General features: G+C 46.5%; 1 protein-coding gene across 1 annotated transcript in view; it reads left to right on the top strand.

Annotated features, from left to right (window-relative positions):
- Positions 1-17,077: 17,077 nt before the first annotated feature.
- The window catches only part of ITIH5 (inter-alpha-trypsin inhibitor heavy chain 5), an 87,466-nt gene continuing 85,634 nt past the window's right edge, over positions 17,078-18,909 (top strand). Inside the window, exon 1 of the mRNA XM_043883489.1 lies at positions 17,078-17,295. Coding sequence (XP_043739424.1) covers positions 17,206-17,295 — 90 coding nt within the window. The 5' untranslated portion in view covers positions 17,078-17,205. The remainder of the gene's footprint in view (positions 17,296-18,909) is intronic.

Genomic DNA, 18,909 nt, shown 5'->3' with positions numbered 1-18,909 from the left:
TATATGTACAACTGAATCACCTTTCTATGCAGCAGAAACTAACACAACATTGTAAATCAACTATATTTCAATAAACTAAACTAAAAAAACCCAGTTTTTATAGATAGCCATCTATGTACCTGGCACTGTATACCATAGTCACCACAGTGCCTTTGAACGTAACTGACCCTTATCGACACTGACTTGAACCACTCTTGGAAGGTGATCTGGCCCAAAAGTGACAACTGTTTCCTTTCATACGTTGTCCTTTTCAAAATATTTTTGCATCAAGCTATTTAGTTCCCAATAATGGAACATGATGTGCTCAGTCGTGTCCAACTCTTTGTGACACCAAGGACTGTAGCCCACCAGGCTCCTCCGTCCATGAGCTTTCCCAGGCAGGAATACTGGAGTGGGTTGCCATTTCCTCCTGGAGGGGATTCTTCCCGACTCAGGTATCAAACCCAAGTCTCCTGCATTAGCAGGCAGATTCTTTACCACTGAGCCACATGGGAAACCCCAATGGGACATGACACCAACTTCAAAACCTAGAGTCTATCTCTAACTAGATTAGTGACTGTAGCAGGAGGTTTCCTCTCTCTGTAAATCGGTTTCCTCGCCCGTAAAGTGGGGCTATGCCATCCACGTCACAGCGCAGCAGGGAGGAAGAGCAGACCAAGAATGAACGAGATTAGGGGCTGGCACAGAGTGAGCGGCTGGCCTGTGCTTGCGTCACTACTGTTCTAAACAGCAAAAGAAAACCCACCTGGAACGGAAAATGCAATCACAGAGCATGTAACGGAGAGCTGCCTGTATTTTTCTGCCCAGGTTTCCCCTTCGGCCTTAGAAACTGCACGGTGCTATGCTTGCTGGGAAGATGTATCTTCTGGGCGCTGGAAGTGAGAGAGCCACCCCTTCCCTCCATTGTGCGCAGGCTGGGCTGGGGGAGCTCCCGGCCAAGTGGGCACCTCAACCCGCCCCCCACGGAAAAACACCATCACACTTTGCATCCTCCGCTGAGATAATGACTATTCAGACCTTACTGCATGTTTTGCAAACATAAACATAAGTATGAGTTCCAAAATTCTGGCCCCTTCCATTGATCAGTTCCTCTTGATGACTGTAATCTGGTATTTGGAACGACCTTAGGCCAAGTCAAGCTAAGAGCAGCCTTCTTAGGCTTCTCTTTTTATGCTGATGACCCATCTCCAAATTCCAGGGTCATGAATAAAAACCACCACGTTTGATCTCTCTTGCCATCCAGAAGTGCCAAGTTCCCTACCAGGGCAGGTGTGTATGCAGGTCATAGACCTGGGCTCCCTCCTCTAGCCTCGGGCCTGGGTGGCTGCCACTAGTGAATGGAAGGTATCCATTGGTACTTAGACAGTCTCGATTTATAGCGTGGAAATTGCTGCCCCAAATGCTGCAGGAATATTCACTTCCATAGATGTGAGAATCAGTAGGAAATCTAAGAGAAAAAAATTCCAGTACATTTCATAATGTTTAAATAAAAGAATAATTCATTTACTGCCCAGTGAGAATTCTCAGGAATATCAATACACTTGGGGTTTGTGGCTCTGAATATAAGTTTTGGTGGCTTAGATAATGGTGTCGCGATAACTATCGCACAATTACAAAATCCAGTTTTAGTTCTATTGTTGTGAAAGAGTATACTTTTAAAAGTCTAAAGTCAAAAGGTGACATAACTTACAAATGGCTGTATCTGACCCTTACCTGCTTGTTTGCTAGTTCAGATGGGGTGTGATATGGACCAAGTCTGCTTTCTAAGTATTTGAACTTAGATGCCTTCCTTATCATAGTCAGGTTAAGATATTTTGCCTTAGGTTCTTCAAGGATTATTTTTTTTTAATTTCTCAAGATGCTACTCTATCATTCTGTAACGTCTTTTTTCTTCTCAAAAGATACACCTATCTGAATGCAGAGTTCCAAAGAATAGCAAGGAGAGATAAGAAAGCCTTCCTAAGTGAATAATGCAAAGAAATAGAGGAAAACAATAGAATGGGAAAGACTAGAGATCTCTTCAAGAAAATTAGAGATACCAAGGGAACATTTTATGCAAAGATTGGGCACAATAAAGGACAGAAATGGTATGGACCTAACAGAAGCAGAAGATATTAAGAAGTAGCAAGAATACACAGAAGAACTATACAAAAAAGATCTTAATGGCCCAGATAACCACTATGGTGTGAACACTCACCTAGAGCCAGACATCCTGGAATGTGAAGTCAAGTGGGCCTTAGGAAGCATCACTACGAACAAAGCTAGTGGAGGTGATGGAATTCCAGTTGAGCTTTTTCAAATCCTAAAAGATGATGCTGAGAAAGTGCTGCACTCAATATGCCAGCAAATTTGGAAAACTCAGCAGTGGCCACAGGACTGGAAAAGGTCAGTTTTCATTCCAATTCCTAAGAAAGGCAATGCCAAAGAATGTTCAAACTACCACACAATTGCACTCATCTCACACACTAACAAAATAATGCTCAAAATTCTCCAAGCAAGGCTTCAACAGTACGTGAACTGAGAACTTTCAGATGTTCAGCCTGGATTTAGAAAAGGCAGAGGAACCACAGATCAAATTGCCAACGTCTGTTAGATCATAGAAAAAGCAAGAGAATTCCAGAAGGACATCTATTGCTTCTTTATTGACTATACTAAAGCCTTTGACTGTGTGGTTCACAACAACTGTGAAAAATTCTTAAAGAGATGGGAATACCAGACCTCCTTACCTGCCTCCTGAGAAACCTGTATTCAGATCAAGAAGCAACAGTTAGAACTGGACTTGGAACAACAGACTGGTTCTAAATTAGAAAGGAGTATGTCAAGGCTGTATATTGTCACCCTGCTTATTTAACTTATATGAAGAATACATCATGCAAAATGCCAGGCTGAATGAAGCACAAGCTGAAAGCAAGATTGCTGCAGTCCCTGGGGTCACAAAGAGTCATACACAACTGAGTGACTGAACAACAATAAGCATAGGTGTGGGTTACTGTAATTTGGGGACAGAACATAAATTTCAGAAGAAAAATGTCAGAAATTGGATAGAGCTTGCATGAGCCAAAAATACAAAGAGTGTGTGATGCTTCATACTTTTAGAAACATTTTTAATTTTATATTGGAGTATAGTTGATTTACAGTGTTGTGTTGTTCAGTTGCTCAATCATGTCCAACTCTTTGCAACCCCATGGACTGCAGCACGCAACTCTTAACCATCTTACCATCTCCTGGAGTTTGCTCAAACTCATGTCCATTGAGTCAGTGATGCCATCCAACTATCTCATCCTCTGTCGTCCCCTTCTCCTCCCACCTTCAATCTTTCCCAGCAGTAGGTCCTTTTCCAATGAGCCAGTTCTTTGCATCAGGTGGCCAAAGTATTGGAGCTTCAGCTTCAGCATCAGTCCTTCCAATGAATATTCAGAGTTGATTTCCTTTAGGGTGGACTGGTTTGTTCTTGTAGGCCAAGGATTTCTCAAGAGTCTTCTCCAACACCACAGTTCAAAAGCATCAGTTCTTCGGTGCTCAAACTTCTTTATGGTCCAACTCTCACACAATGATGTTGTGTTAGTTGGAGGTACACCGCAGAATGATTCAGTTATCTGATTCTTTTTCAGATTCTTTTCCCATAAAGTTATTACAGAGTACTGAGTAGAGTTCCCTACTACATAGAGTGCTATGTAGTAGGAATAAATCAAGAGATCCCAACACCAAAATGCACCTTTAAAACTATGTCTGGGGGACTTCCCTAGTGGTTCACTGGTTAAGACTCTGTGCTTCCGATGTAGGCTCGGGTTCAATCCCTGGTTAGTGAACTAAGATCCCACATGCTGCACGTGCCACCGCCCCCCCCCAAAAAAAATTAGTCTTTGTTTAAAAAATAAAATCAAATAAAAATAAAACTATGTCTGGAGCACATGGGAAAAAATGAAGAACAGCAGGCCTGCGCCCAGGGAAAGCAGGGTAATGTCAACTAGGAGTTTATTCAGCTTGGTTTTTCCTTAGAATGGGACCATCAACCAGAAAGAGGAACATAAGCAATGGATTAAAAGGAAAATAAACCCAGGATGAATGTGCTGGTAATAAGGCTGCACTGCACTAATTCAAATTAACCATGTCTTGGCCCATACTAAGGGCCAAGGGAACCAAAAGAAGTTTCAGAGAAACAGCTTGTAAATGATTCCCATTTGGTTCCCTCAATTTCCAAAAAAGAAGACATGGATGCTATCTATACATTACAGGTTTCAGAGCTTGAGGTTGATTTTATTTTTATTTATTTATTTTAATAAAGTTTTTTTCAATGTGGACCATTTTCAATGTTTTTACTGAATTTCTTACAATACTCTTTCTGTCTTATGTTTGGTTTTTTGACTACCACTGGATGGTAGTCAAGATTGTTAGAGATTTGAAAACTGGGTTATATGAGAGCATTATTTGAAAACTGGGTTACATAGTTTAGGAAAAGAGCTGCACAAAAACGAGAAGATGGAATGGGTATGACAACATCCAAGTTTGAAGCCCCCTGGCCAAAGAGGAGGTTCATTATGGGGTTATAGTTATATGTAGACACCAAAGCAGAACAAAGGGAAAATTCAGAAGCCAGGCAAAGAATCCATAAGCTGGAAGGAGCCAGGCAGGCAGCCAATCTCTGTGGCAGGAAAATGAACAAGACCAACCCTGCTGGGAGGCTGTGGTGCAGAGAATGGAAAAGTAAGGAAGATTACATTATTTAGATGTTTATATGACATCTAAATAAATGACATATGTCATTTCCGTCCACAGTTCACTGGCCAGAGGAAGGCACACAGCCAGGCTTCATTTCAGCGGGGCTGGGAGAAAGGCAGTCTTTCTCAAGGCTCAGATGGTAGAGAATCTGCCTGCAATGCAGGAGATCTGGGTTCAGACCCTGGGTTGGGAAGATCCCCTGGAGAAGGGAATGGCTACCCACTCCAGTATTCTTGCCTGGAGAATTCCACGGACAGAGGAGCTTAGCGGGCCCCAGTCCGTGGGGTCACAGAGGTTTGGGCACCACTGAGTGACTAATACTTTCACTTTCAGTTTCTATGCCAGGAAGTAGGAGGAAGCTGTGTTTTGGTACCAAAAAAACCAGCAGAGGAAAGGTAGAACCAAGACTGGGGGTTCAGCAAGATGAAAAATAGATGCTACCATAAGAATAAGACATAGAATTTGCAGAAATGTGGGGAGGCCCTTGTACCATGCATGGAACCGCACATTGAAACAGCATTTACATCAACAGCAAAGGTGCGCAGCTGAAGAGAGGTGAGCAGGCATCAGGAATCCGCATTTTGCATCATGCCCTGCAGCTGCCCGTAGGCACCCAGCAGCACTGCCGACTTTGCCAGAAGCCCCTGCATCACATAGTGAAGGAAGGAAGTCTCTGAGATCCTATGATAAGCAGGGTGGTCTCTTCTAGAACACGTGGCGGGGGCGCGGTGTTTTCAATACAAAGCTACTGTGCAGAATCAGGAAAGGGGGGCACCAGGCTGGGAGAGTCTGAAAGAATGATTTTAGAGCTGTTACTTACTGGGAGAAAGATTCTGGTTTTATTCAAAGCTATCCAAAGTGGCTTCTAGATGGTGTGGGTCTGCAAATCCAGGTCAGTAAACCACTGGAAAAGCCTCTGCTCCTCGGAAAGATTGAAGGCAAAAGGAGAAGGGAGCGGCAGGGGATGAGATGGTTAGAGAGCATCACCAACTCAATGGACATGGACTTGAGCAAACTCCAGGGGATAGTGGAGGACAGGGGAGGCTGGCATGCTGCAGTCCATGGGGTCCTAAGGAGTCAGAGGCGCCTAAGCAATTGAACAAATCACTGGAAATGTTTTTTGTGTAACGCCACTAGATGGCGCAAGGTGCTCACCTATTTTGAGCTGATAACACCCATCCTTGTTGGAGAAGACTTTTGAGATTCCCTTGGACTGCAAGGGGAGAAGGCAATGGCACCCCACTCCAGTACTCTTGCCTGGAAAATCCCATGGGTGGAGGAGCCTGGTAGGCTGCAGTCCATGGAGTCGCTAGGAGTCCGACACGACTGAGCGACTTCACTTTCCCTTTTCACTTTCATGCAATGGAGAAGGAAATGGCAACCCACTCCAGTGTTCTTGCCTGGAGAATCCCAGGGACGGGGGAGCCTGGTGGGTTGCCGTCTATGGGGTCACATAGAGTTGGACACAACTGAAGTGACTTGGCGGTGGACTGCAAGGAGATCAAACCAGTCAATCCTGAAGGAAATTGATCCTGACTGAATATTCATTGGAAGGACTGATGCTGAAGTTGAAGCTCCAATACATGGGCCACCTGATGTGAAGTGCTGACTCATAAGAAAAGACCCTGATGCTGGGAGTTTCAGCTTCAGTATCAGTCCTTCCGATGAATATTCAGGATTGATTTCCTTTAGGATTGACAGGTTGGACCTCCTTGCAGTTCAAGGGACTCTCAAGAGTCTTCTCCAACACCACAGTTCAAAAGCATCAATTCTTCAGCATCCAGCTTTCTTTATAGTCCAACTCTCACATCCATACATGACCACTGGAAAAACCATAGCTTTGACTAGGCAGACCTTTGTTGGCAAAGTAATATCTCTGCTTTTTAATATGCTGTCTAGGTTGGCCATAGCTTTACTTCCAAGGAGCAAGTGTCTTTTAATTTCATGGCTGCAGTCACCATCTGCAGTGATTTGGGAGCCTCCCAAAATAAAGTCTCTCACTGTTTCCATTGTTTACCCATCTATTTGCCATGAAGTGACGGGACTGGATGCCAAGATCTTAGTTTTCTGAATGTTGAGTTTTAAGCCAACTTTTTCACTTTCATCAAGAGGCTCTTTAGTTCTTCACTTTCTGCCATAAGGGTGGTATCATCTGCATATCTGAGGTTATTGATATTTCTCCTGGCAATCTGGATTCCAGCTTGTGCTTCATCCAGCCCGGCATTTCACATGATATATTCTGCATATAAGTTAAATAAGCAGGGTGACAATATACAACCTTGACATATTCCTTTCCTCATTTGGAATCAGTCTGTTGTTCCATGTCCAGTTCTAAATGTTGCTTCTTGACCTGCATACAGATTTCTCAGGAGGCAGGTAAGGTGGTCTGGTATTCCCATCTCTTTAAGAATTTTTCACAGTTTGTTGTGATCCACACAGTCAAAGGCTTTGGTGTAGTCAATAAAGCAGGTGTATATGTTTTTCTGGAACTCTCTGCTTTTTTCTATGATCCAAAGGATGTTGGCAATTTGATCTCTGGCTCCTCTGCCTTTTCTAAATCCAGCTTGAACATCTGGAAGTTCATGGTTCATGTACTGTTGAAGCCTTGCTTGGAGAATTTTGAGCATTACTTTGCTAGTATGTGAGATGAGTGCAATTGTGTGGTAGTTTGAACATTCTTTGGCATTGGCTGAAACTACAATACTTTGACTGAAACTCCAATAATTTGACCACCTGATGTGAAGAACTGACTCATTGGGAAAGACCCTGATGCTGTGAAAGATTGAAGGCAGGAGGAAAAGGGGACAACAGAAGATGAGATGGTTGGATGGCATCACCAACTCGATGGACATGAATTTGAACAAGCTTCAGGAGTTGGTGAAGGACAGGGAAGCCTGGCATGCTGCAGTCCACGGGGTCACAAAGAGTTGGAAATGACTGAGCCTGAACTGATGCTGGGGAAGACTGAAGGTAGGAAGAGAAGAGGACAACAGGGGACGAGATGGTTGGATGGCATCACCGACTCTGCACACGAGTTTGAGCAGGCTCTGGGAGATGGTGAAGAGTCGTGTGAGATGAGTCAAACACAACTGAGTGACTGAACAACAATGGTCCTTGTGGGTTTCCTCGCTGGCCCAGGGGTAAGGAATCTGCCTGCAATGCAAGAGACATAAGTTCGATCTCTGGGCCAGGAAGATCCCCTGGAGAAGGAAATGGCAACCCTTCCAGTATTCTTGCCTGGGAAATCCCACGGACAGAAAAGCCTGGTGGGCCCCTGTCTACGAGGTCAAAAAAGAGTCAGACATGACCTAGCGACTAAACGACAACAACAAAATGGTCCTTGTGCAAAATAGGGGACCGAGAACTTTTAAGTAAAACATTGACCAGGCAGTAGGTAGACAGGAGCTTCTGCTTCATTCTAGAATAATCACAGGAGCTCTACTTTAGTGGCATTGCATAGGCACACACCTAATATCACCAGAGTCAACTATGCAGTGTTCCCCTCCAAAACACTGGCTTCACCACACACTGAAGCTACTGATTCGACATACAACACATGAAACTCATGAATACAGAAGACAGATTCACTTCTAAGTCTTATTCAGAAGCTGCACTTATGGAACGGAAGCAGTGGATAATTTCATACTATAAATAGCCAGTCGAGCAAGCGACATTCACGGAATACCTTCTATACACCAGTATCCTGACTGAGGCGGGGGTTGGGGGGGAACACTGGGAGGGGGCTGGTTTGGTTTCCCTTCTGCACAGGCTGCTGGCAAGCTTTCCCCGGGCTTCCCAGGTGGCACTAGTGGTAAAGAACTCGCCTGCCAATGCAGGAGACGTAAGAGACTGCAGTTCGATCCCTGGGTCGGGAAGAGTCAGACTACTGAAGGGACTTGGCGTGCACTCCGCTGGGGTTGCCTCCGGGGGCAGGTGCCTCGGCAGAGGCCTGTCTGTTTGAAGATGCTCAGAGGCTGGCTCAACTGCTGGCCTCCTGCCTTATGGTCCTTCCACTGGGCCCTGTTGAGTGTTTCTGTGCGTGGAAAGCAAGTGATCCCAGGCCAGCCGCCTCCAAGGGACGCCCATCTACTCCTGAGAATGCGCACACGTGCACAGACCACATATCGTTGACCTCAGTCTGCCCTCTCCCCTCACAGAGGGCTTCAGCCAGCCTCTTGGGGTGGGGAGGTGCCAGAGCCCCCAGCAACCTTCCCCAAAGAGGTCCCTGACCTAAGTCTTTCCAGCATCGGCCCTGGAGGAGGTGATGGGTGAAGGGGCACAGAACTGGGATGGGGACAAGTCTCTCTAAGACCCGCCTGTGGGCAGCACACATTTTGCAGCGTGGTACAATGTACCATTTTGTTCTTGATCTTGGGGTGTCTGCAGAAAGAGCCCTTGTAGAAGACACGTCTCTTTCCTCTCTCCTTGGAAGTGCAAAGCACAGGCTTTGGATTGTTGCTGCTCACTCAGTTGTGTCCGACTCTTTGTGATCCCACGGACTGGAGCCCGCCAGGCTCCTCTGTCCATGAGATTCTCCAGGCAAGCATGCTGGAGTGGGTTGCCTCCTTCTCCAGGGGATCTTCCTGACCTGGGGATCGAATCTGTGTCTCCTGCATTGGCAGATGGATTCTTTACTGCTGAGCCATAAGGGAGGGTGCCAAGGAAGCATGCTGACAATGTGGTAGGATAAATAAGAGCCCCAGAGATCTTCAGATCTGAATCCCCAGGACCCGTGAATGTGTAACTTACCTGGCAAAAGGCACTCTGCAGATGAGATTAAGTGATCTTGAGATGAAGACATTATCCCAGGTTATCTGGGTGGACCCGAGGTGATCCCTGGGATCCCTGTAAGACAAAGTGGAGAACGATGGGTCAGGGTCAGAGAGGAGGCATGAGGCTGGGAGCAAAGGCTGGGGGGATGTGGGCCCGTGAGTCAAGGCAGCCCCGTGCACCCCCGGAATCTGGAGAAGACAAGGAAACGATTCTCCCCTGCAGCCCCAGGAGAAACATAGCCCTGTCCACCCATTCTTAGACTTCAGACTCCCAGAGCTTTACGAGACTGCGTTTGCGCCATTAAAGCCACTAAGTTTGTGGTCATCTGTCACAGCAGCCACAGGAAACCAGTCCGTGTTCACGGAGCATCCGTCAGGGATAAACATCATTGATGCGCAATACAAATGTGTGCGTTAGTCACTCAGTCGTGTCCGACTCTTCGTGACCCCACGGGCTCCTCTGCCCATAGGATTCTCAAGGCAAGAATACTGGAGTAGATTGCCATTTCCTTCTCCAGGAATACAAATATGTCATAGCAAATGATACCTCCCTATTGTGATGACAACATTATCTCAACAAGAATCTTGGTACAAGGGGGATATAATGGTATTCTTATTGAAAAAATGGTAAAATCATGGCAGTGTAAAAATAAAAAGGAGGCTCCAAGATCATAATACATAATCGGTGGCATTTTCAATGATGTATTTCATGACTTTAAAAATTTAGAGTGTAGCAAAGATGGCTCCCCTGATGGCTCAGCTGGCTAAGAATCTGTCTGCAATTTGGGAGACTTCATTCCCTGGGTTGGGACGATCCCCTGGAGAAGGGAATGGCTGCCCACACCAGTATTCTGGCCTGGAGAATTCCATGGACTGTGTAGTCCATGGGGTCGCAAAGAGTCGGACACGACTGACCAGCTTTCACTTGCACTTCAAAGATGGAATAGTCAACAAGAGCACAGAAGCCTTGTGAGGAAATACCAGCTACGGAGCTGTTCTGCGGGTCACATAGTCATGGATTTAGGACTTCTTAGCCCCGCCATTTCCAACTCTGTCACCTGGCAAAGGACCTTGCCATCCTGAAGTCACCTTTTTATCTGTGTGTTAGAGACTGCCCTGAGGAAGAAAGAAGCCGTGGCGTGTACAACACTCAGCGTGAACTGGCAAGTGGTTGCATTAAGTGAGGCAAGTTGGGGCCGTACCTCTTTTATTCAGTTACAAAGTTATCGTAGCAAGACTCATGAGTCTTAGCATGACACTGGTATTTCATTTAAATGATGGTAAAAGCATGACTATATATATATATATACATATATATGTATATATATATCTTTTAAAGATCCTCCACTAGAAAGATAAATAACATAATCAGTGATAGAGCTGAGAAATGACCCCGTATAGTAGGATTTCATTGGCAAATGGTGTTCTCTATTAGATAAGACGTCATGCCTCATTGATAGAGTAAGCCAAGAAAGAATGATTTTGTTCATTTTTGATAAGGAAGATCAAAAATAAAGGTGGTGACTATCGTAAGAGGGGGGCATCCCTGGTGGCTCAGAGGTAAAGAATCTGCCTGCAATGCACCAGACCTGTGTTCTTTCCCTTGGTTGGGAAGATCCCCTGGAGAAGGAAATGGGTACCCACCCCAGTATTCTTACTTGGAGAATCCCATGGACAGAGGAGCCTGGCGGGCTACAGTTCATGGGGGTCACAAAAGAGTCGGATATGACTTAATGTCTAAAGAGCAACAATGCATGGTTTATCATGAATGGGCAAGAGTGAAGTCCATCCTACACAGGAGGACAGGAACTCAGTATGGAGGTAACCCTGAGATACGGGGGACAGGATTACATATTTGGTTCAGCAAACGCACACCTGTGAAAGTCATACCTGTAGCGTGTGTTACACAGACAAGAAAATTTCTCCCTCACCAGCCAAGCAGCAAGCCTGTGAGCCTCGGACAAAGAACTCGATGACAGGTCTGTTGTTAAGTCTTGATTTCAGGGAGTGTGATCTATCTCTTGGCACCAACCACAAAACCAACACTGTTTTGCTTGAGTCAAAACCCTTCCAGAGGGACACCTGCAGCTCTCAGGGAAGGTCTCTGGACACCTCCCAAGCCCTCTCTGGAAAGGATCTGGCAGGTCGTCAGGGAGAAAACGCATGCTGTGGATGAACTCCAGGCTTTGTGGGCTTCTCCATCCTCCAAGCCTCAAGACAAAGAAAAAGCCAGGCGGGGCACTCACAGTCAGGCACCAGGGCAGGCTGATCCCTCATCTGTGTCGCAGCATCAGCGAAGCCTCTGTGCTGTTGCAAGTCTTCTGTGGTCCCAGGCTAAACCCCAGAAAAGTAGGACATCTCCTGTGGTTCTAGGCGTTCTTCCAAAAGGCAAGTTGTTCAGTCGCTCAGTCGTGTCTGACTCTTTGCGGCTCCAAGGACTGCAGGACGCCAGGCTTCCCTGTCCTTCACCATCTTCCGGAGCTTGCTCAAACTCATGCCCATTTGAGTCGATGATGCCATCCAACCATCTCATCCTCTGTCACCCCCTTCTCTTACTGCCCTCAATCTTTCCCAGCATCCGGGTCTTTTTCCAAAAGATAAGAATAATTCCTAACTTTTCACTGAGCTTGTTCGATGTTTAGTGAGCACTTCTATAGGAACAGACTATTGCTCAACCAACAAATATTTCTTCAGCACCATTTGCATGGCTTTGATATACTCGTTAATGCAAACACAGGAAAGGAAAGACAGCATCTACAGCTAATGCTGAAGAGTGAGGAGCTGGCTTTGATTTTTTGTGTGAGTGTGTGCATTTCAGAAAATAAGGCAAAACTCATGATCACTGTGCCTCTGGATGACCTCAGGAATATTAAAAAAATGTATGACTCCCTATAATCCTTAACATTTTCCAAAGGTTAAAAAATTATATAAATGAACTCGTTTACAAAACAGAAAAAGATTCACAGATTTTGAAAACAAACTTATGGTTATCAAAAGGGATAAACTAAAAGTTTGGAATTAAGATACCCATGCACTACTACACAGCAAATAGATAACCAACAGGGACAGGGAATTCTACTCAATACTCTGTAATGACCTATATGAGAAAATAATCTGAAAAAGAATATATGTATAACTGAATCACGTAGCAGAAACTAACACAACATTGTAAATCAACTATATGCCAATAAAACAATTTTTTTAAAGAGAACAAAACTCAGAAAGATGAAGGTGAGTAGATGAGATGGAACTCAGCCACTGCTGACCCCAAATCGGAATTTTAGAAGACACTGCTCTGATAGTTTTCCTTCCCCATCATACATACCTTGAGAGCACTAAGTTAAAAATGAACTGGTCTTACTCTACAGCACAAGGAACTATACTCAATATCCTGTGATAAACCAAAACGGGAAAGAATTTGAAAAAGAATGTAACTGACTGACTCACTTTGTTGTATAGTAGAAACTAACGCATTGTAAATCAACTAGACTTCAATAAAATAAAATTTTAAAAAGTATACGTGTTCTTCTCAAATGCGTGCATGCATCACATGAAATGTTTGTTGAGCCTAATTTACACTGAGAATTTCCTGGCTGTGTAAACATTTCCATCAGAATCCCAAACATGGTAACCAATCAAGACAGCATCTGGCAACAAGCCACCTCATTTAACTCTAACGGTTTATTAAGAACACCTTACTTGATTTGTCACTGGTTGCTCACTTTTACACGGCTGCACTGACATTTCAAGTTCATTTGATTTGCACTTGTACTTTTTGCTTACATTAGGTTAGATCACTTACATTTATCAAGCAAAAATTACTTTTTAAAGTTTTATTAATGTGAAAGAATTGTTCAAAAAAGCATATTTAACTACTCACTCTATAGTATTAATAACAGCAGTAAGTATGGGTCACTGAAATAGTAGTAATTTTTATACCACCTAGGCATATGGTACCATGTTTGTGGGGGATGTAGGCAGAATTTTGGAATCAACTGGGCATGTTTTCCTCTCAACGCCTTCCTGAGGCTCTGGTTCACCGCCTCCTCCACCCACCTATTCTTCCATGTATGTATATATATATATATATATATATATATATATATATATATATATGGCCCCCTGGGAACATACTCTTCTCACCCTCCCACCCCAAGGACCCAGAGAGACACCATCAATGATGGGAGTGACAGAAATCTTGAAGAAAAGGACAGTTCTTTTAAAAAGTTAGCTTGATGGGAAAAGTTGGCAGATCTGCACTTGCAGACGACTAGCTCAAGAACATTCTATGGGTAACTCCCCAAACTTGGACCTTTTCCCAGCATTTTGTGAATTTTCCACGATGTCTAAAGCCTTTTCCACGCTTGCACCCTCTCCTTCTTCTGTCTCCTGAACACCCTGTCTTCTCCATCTGGCTTTCAAGTCTGATTCATGCAAAGAATAATTTTTTTCTTCTTCCCCAAAGCCTCCTCTAATTATCCCAGACCACAGTCACAATCTCACCCTCCTCTCCACTTAGCATCTCACCCTTGAGCTCAAACTACACTGTGAGTTCCACCCTCATATCTAAATGGTTAAATTCTTCCAGGGTCACGTCTAGAACTCCTGACATATCATGGCACACAGCTAGCACAGGGGTCATGACACAGATACACATTCTTCCAATCCATCAAACACACTGCACATCGACTCTATTCCAGGAAGACTGGGGATATAAGAGCCTGAGACAATCCTTGCCCATGAGCAAATCAAGTCTATCTAGGGTCTCAAATGTGTAAGCAGAAAATTCAAATAGAATATGCTGTGCTACACTCCATGAGTGCTGACATATTTAACAAATCATCAATCAAAGGAAATTGGAAAACTGTATTCTCTGCTTCCCCTCTCACAAATCTCGCTGGGTAAGAGTCACCATCTATAAACAGGTGAAAATTGGCTTTAACAAATTCTGGGAGATAGGGAAGGACAGAGAAGCCTGGCGGGCTGCAGTCCGTGGGGTTGCAAAGAATCAGACGCGGCTTAGTGACTGAGCAGCAGCCACACGACTCCCAAGATACCAGGGCCCTGAGCAATCGTGGAGGCAAAGCCAAAAGGAATCCATTCTCTCCCCCTATCTTTCGATTAAAAAAAAAAAAAAAAGGAACTAAAACAGAGAAACTGTCCTGAGTATGCAAAGCTGTCAAGGGTTCAGGAGAATCACAAGGCCATACAAGCAGATAAAAAGGTGAGACAGAGGAGGTGGGAAAGAGCTGGCCCAGAAGAGAACAATGGCCTTGCAGATGTTCAGAAACAAGCCTGGGTAAGGTGGGCTCTGGGGGGGAGGCGCGGAGGAGGAGCCTGAATATCAGAGCAGCTAGATAGAGGGACCAGAAGGCCACCAAAGGTAAATTCGAGGGAGAAGAAAAGAAATCAACTGCAGAGCCTGCCTTCCGTCTTCAGTCTCTCTGCCCTGGCTACACTAGCCAGGCCCATCCACTGGTGGTCTCACGTGGGGGACCAGGGGAAAGCCCCTAACTCCAGTGAGCCTGATTCTAAAATCCTGGAACCCTTGCGCCATCCTTCAGTCACACACGGGAGCCAATTCCAGGCGGGAGCCAGCCCGGGGGCCTCCCTGACCAGCAGATACTTCACGCTTGTACTGAGACCCCCTTGCCGCTGAGCCCTGCACCCAGATCCTATCTGTGAACACGTGGGTCCCTACTGGAGATCTGTGTTCAACTGGAGAATGGGTCCTGGCAAACCCCTTACATGTCTCATTGGAAACATTGGGACTGGGTTTTAGGTTTTTTCCAATTTGAGGTTCTTTGAGCTTGATGGTCTCACACAGCAAAACCAGTAACTCCTGGCATCAAAGGACGTATGTGGGGATACCTTGGCTCCTTTGAAGGGGGATCATTAATTTATTCATCCTGACTGAAAAGGCTAATAAAAATAATCACCTATGCTTACGGAGAGTTTTGGAAACCTCTCACTGGTTTTATTTGTATGACACCTGCCTAGGTTTAAAGACCATCTCCATCTGGTCACGCAGATGCTCTGATGTCACTCAGAAGCTTAGGAAGTTCTGTAAATACTGGGAAGTTCAGAAACTCTCTCAAGTCTCCTAGCTAGAAAGTGACCAAGTTCAGAATACAGCCCAGCAGTCTTCCTGCCAGCACAGCTAGCTCCACGCCCCACCAGGCCTCTTGTCCCCTAATTCCATTTATCAAATGCTCCTTGAAGGCTAGGCATGCATTGAGCACAATGTTACAATTTGTGGAAGAAAACTTGGGGCCCTCAAGGAAGTTCTGATCCCTTAGGTCAAAGTTGCCATAAAACAAATGTAACAATGAACCAGCGCCACAGCCTAGAGTAGATGGAGAGTCCTAGCAGATGGACAGGACGGATCTACTTCACTTTCACTTTTCACTTCCATGCACTGGAGAAGGAAATGGCAACCCACTCCAGTGTTCTTGCCTGGAGAATCCCAGGGATGGCGGAGCCTGGTGGGCTGCCGTCTATGGGGTCGCACAGAGTCGGACATGACTGAAGTGACTTAGCAGCAAATATCACGACAAAAAAAATTCTTTTTAAGTGTCTTTGAGGTGATTGCCTTTTGGAAACAAGCAGCTCCAGATCACTGGGCATCTGCCAGGTACAAAGATGGAGCCCAGACTCCAAAAGGCGGGTGGGTGAATGGTTGGCAGATTATTAATAATTCTTCCTATGACAGGAGAGAAACATGGCCAATAGTCTGTAACTATGATAACAGTGATATTCATTTTTATGATTAATAACCAAAAAAATCAGAAGTACTATGACGTGGTGACAACTCTAGCTTCCTTCCTTTCTGTTCCTCTACGCCAGAGCCATATAAAAGGGGACTGACCACATTGCAGGTACTTTCTGCGTTAGACCACTTAGCATTCCCTCAACCGGGCTTGAAAGCATCAGTGCTGGATGTCAAGGGGAACGCACCATTTTCCCAGAAGAAGGTTTCTTGATGCCTTCAGGTGGCAGGTGTGGGAATGGTGGAGGTGGGGCACACAGCAGGTGGGAGATGCTGTTTACTGGAAGTGGGCGGGCGGTATACATGCGGCGGGGGAGCCGGGTCTGTATAGCAGGTGAAGGGGCCGAGGGTCAGGTTGGTCCTTACCGTGTCCTCCTGCGACAGGAATGGCGCGAATTCACGAAGGAGCGGGAGAGGGGCTTGCAGGTGGTGGCAGGTGCCCCCAGCGCTGGTTGGAGAAGGCGAGGGAGGGGCGGGGCAGGAGCGGGGTTGCTGAAGGTACTGGCGGGAAGGCGACGAGCGATGGGGGGCGAACCGTGCGCTCTGGGCTGGGAGCACCCGGCGTGGGTGCAGCGGACCGGGGGCGGGCCTCGCGGGAGCGAGGAGTCTGAACCTGCGAGGGGTGAGGAGCCGCGGCCGGGCGCGGGGGGGCAGGGCCGGAGGGGCGCAGGGGCAGGCGGGACGCAGGGGCCGGAGGGGCGCGGGGGCGGGGCCGAATAGGCGTGGGGGCGAGACAGGAGGGGCTCAGGGGCGGCCGGAGAGTTCAGGGGGCGTGGCGGGACGCGGAGGCGGGGCCTGAGGGCTCAGGGGCGGGGCCTGAGGGCTCAGGGGGCGGGGCGGAGCGCGAGGCGCGGCCGCGCGCGTCTGCACCACGGAGCGCAGCCCTGAGTCCCGCGCTGTATCCGCGCATCCCGCAGCGTCCCGGTGCAGCCGCCCGGCCTCACCATGCTCCCGCTGCTCGGGCTCTGCTTTGCGCTGCCGCTCTGCGCCGGGTTGCTGGAAGAGGCGACGAGCTGGGGGGACACATCGGATCAAGTAAGTGGAGTTCTAGGGGGCTCCAGGCGGGCCCCGGGCGCCGGCTGCAGTCTCTTCCCACCGCCGCCTTCGGGCGCGTGGCTGCCGGACAGGCTACTGGACGCGAGGGGACGCGAGGGAGGGTGGGATCACCCCTATGTCCTGGCACAGCGTCCCCCCTTCTCTCCGTCCCCAGCCTTCTGCTTGGGAGCTTCCCCATCTACTGTTCCCTTATGAGAAAGTCTGGCTGACGAAGTTTCTTGCAGAACTGTGTCTGCACTTCAAAGTCCTGCGGAACCAAACCTCTTGGCTTCTGTTACCTGCGCGGGTTTCTGCTGGTTTTGTTCATTTCTGAGCCAGAATCCTAAGTTAACTGCAAGGTTCTTTCAGATGCGCCTGTGCGGTAGAGTGTTGGCAGGTTACTGTTGGTTTCCATTTGTTCCAGAGAGAGAGCACGTCTAGGAAATGTTCTAAACTCGTGGAAGCCTCCGCTTTGCTCACCTGAAAACCGGGAGAACATCATTTTCATCTGTTAATGCTTTAGCAGCTTAAAGGTGGCCAAATGATGGGCGGCGGACGAAGAACCAAAGGGTCTCAGTTCCCCTGGTTAATACTCTGTGTATCTGCCAGGATTTTTTAAATGGTTTAACCTCACAAGTGAATGAAACCTGCAAATATGAACTCTAAATACAATGTCTGATGGATAGGAAGGCTCTTGAAAGAATATAGAACAGGTTCCCACAGTTATCTATGCATAGACCTTATAGGGAGAAAGGGCTCTGTCCTGATTAACGTAGACAGTGCATTTCTGCATCTCCTGGTGCTGTTTGCACACATGTATTTAAATTGTTTAGCTGAAAGCATGCTTTTGCAGGAAGAGAAGAAGAGATAAGCAGGTATACTTTCTGACCCCTTTCTCAGCGCCTTGGTTTGAAGGCAGATCTGGAAAACAGAATCTGCCTAACCATCCCATGGTTACTTTCACGTCAACTCTCCCTTAAGGATGTGCTTATCTACAAAATGGAACGATTCTTCTCTTGTAGGACTGCCATGAGGAATAACCCATAAGAATTCCAGGAGGCTGTGTGGTGGAGGAGGAATGTGCAAGCTTGGCATCCAGAGAGCAAGGCTGGTCTCTCCTTTGCCCTTTATAGCTGTGTGGCCCGGACAGGCTCCTCTCTGCCTCTCTGTGCCTTCCTTCCCTGTCCCTTACAGCAGGACACACGCCTCCTCTTGAGCATACTTGTAAGAATCCAGCTGCTAGTTGTTTAAAGGGCCTCGTATACTGTGGTATATGAAATGGTAAATGTTTTGGTTAAGGACGGGGGCTTGATGCCCGCTATTGGGGCTCAATTCCTGACTCAGGCACTTTTCAGCTCTGTGATGCCGAGCACAGTCCTGAGTGCTTGAATCTCCAATTTTGTACAAAGTGGGAAAAAACAGAGTGATGAGGGTTGGGTAGGTAATACATCTAAAAGTGCTGGGAATGGTCAGCAGTTGATGTTGGAGCCTGCTCTTAGGCTTGGGCAGCTGAAGTGCTGAGGGAAGGAATTTAGGGTAACGATCCGAAAACTTTTTAGGGGGTGGAGGGAGAAGATGTGGGAAGCACTGAAACAAAGATTCTGTTTATGAGCT

This window comes from Cervus elaphus, chromosome 23, assembly GCF_910594005.1.
Source record: "Cervus elaphus chromosome 23, mCerEla1.1, whole genome shotgun sequence".
Lineage (NCBI taxonomy): Eukaryota > Metazoa > Chordata > Mammalia > Artiodactyla > Cervidae > Cervus > Cervus elaphus.
This window is presented reverse-complemented; position numbering and strand designations above follow the sequence as displayed.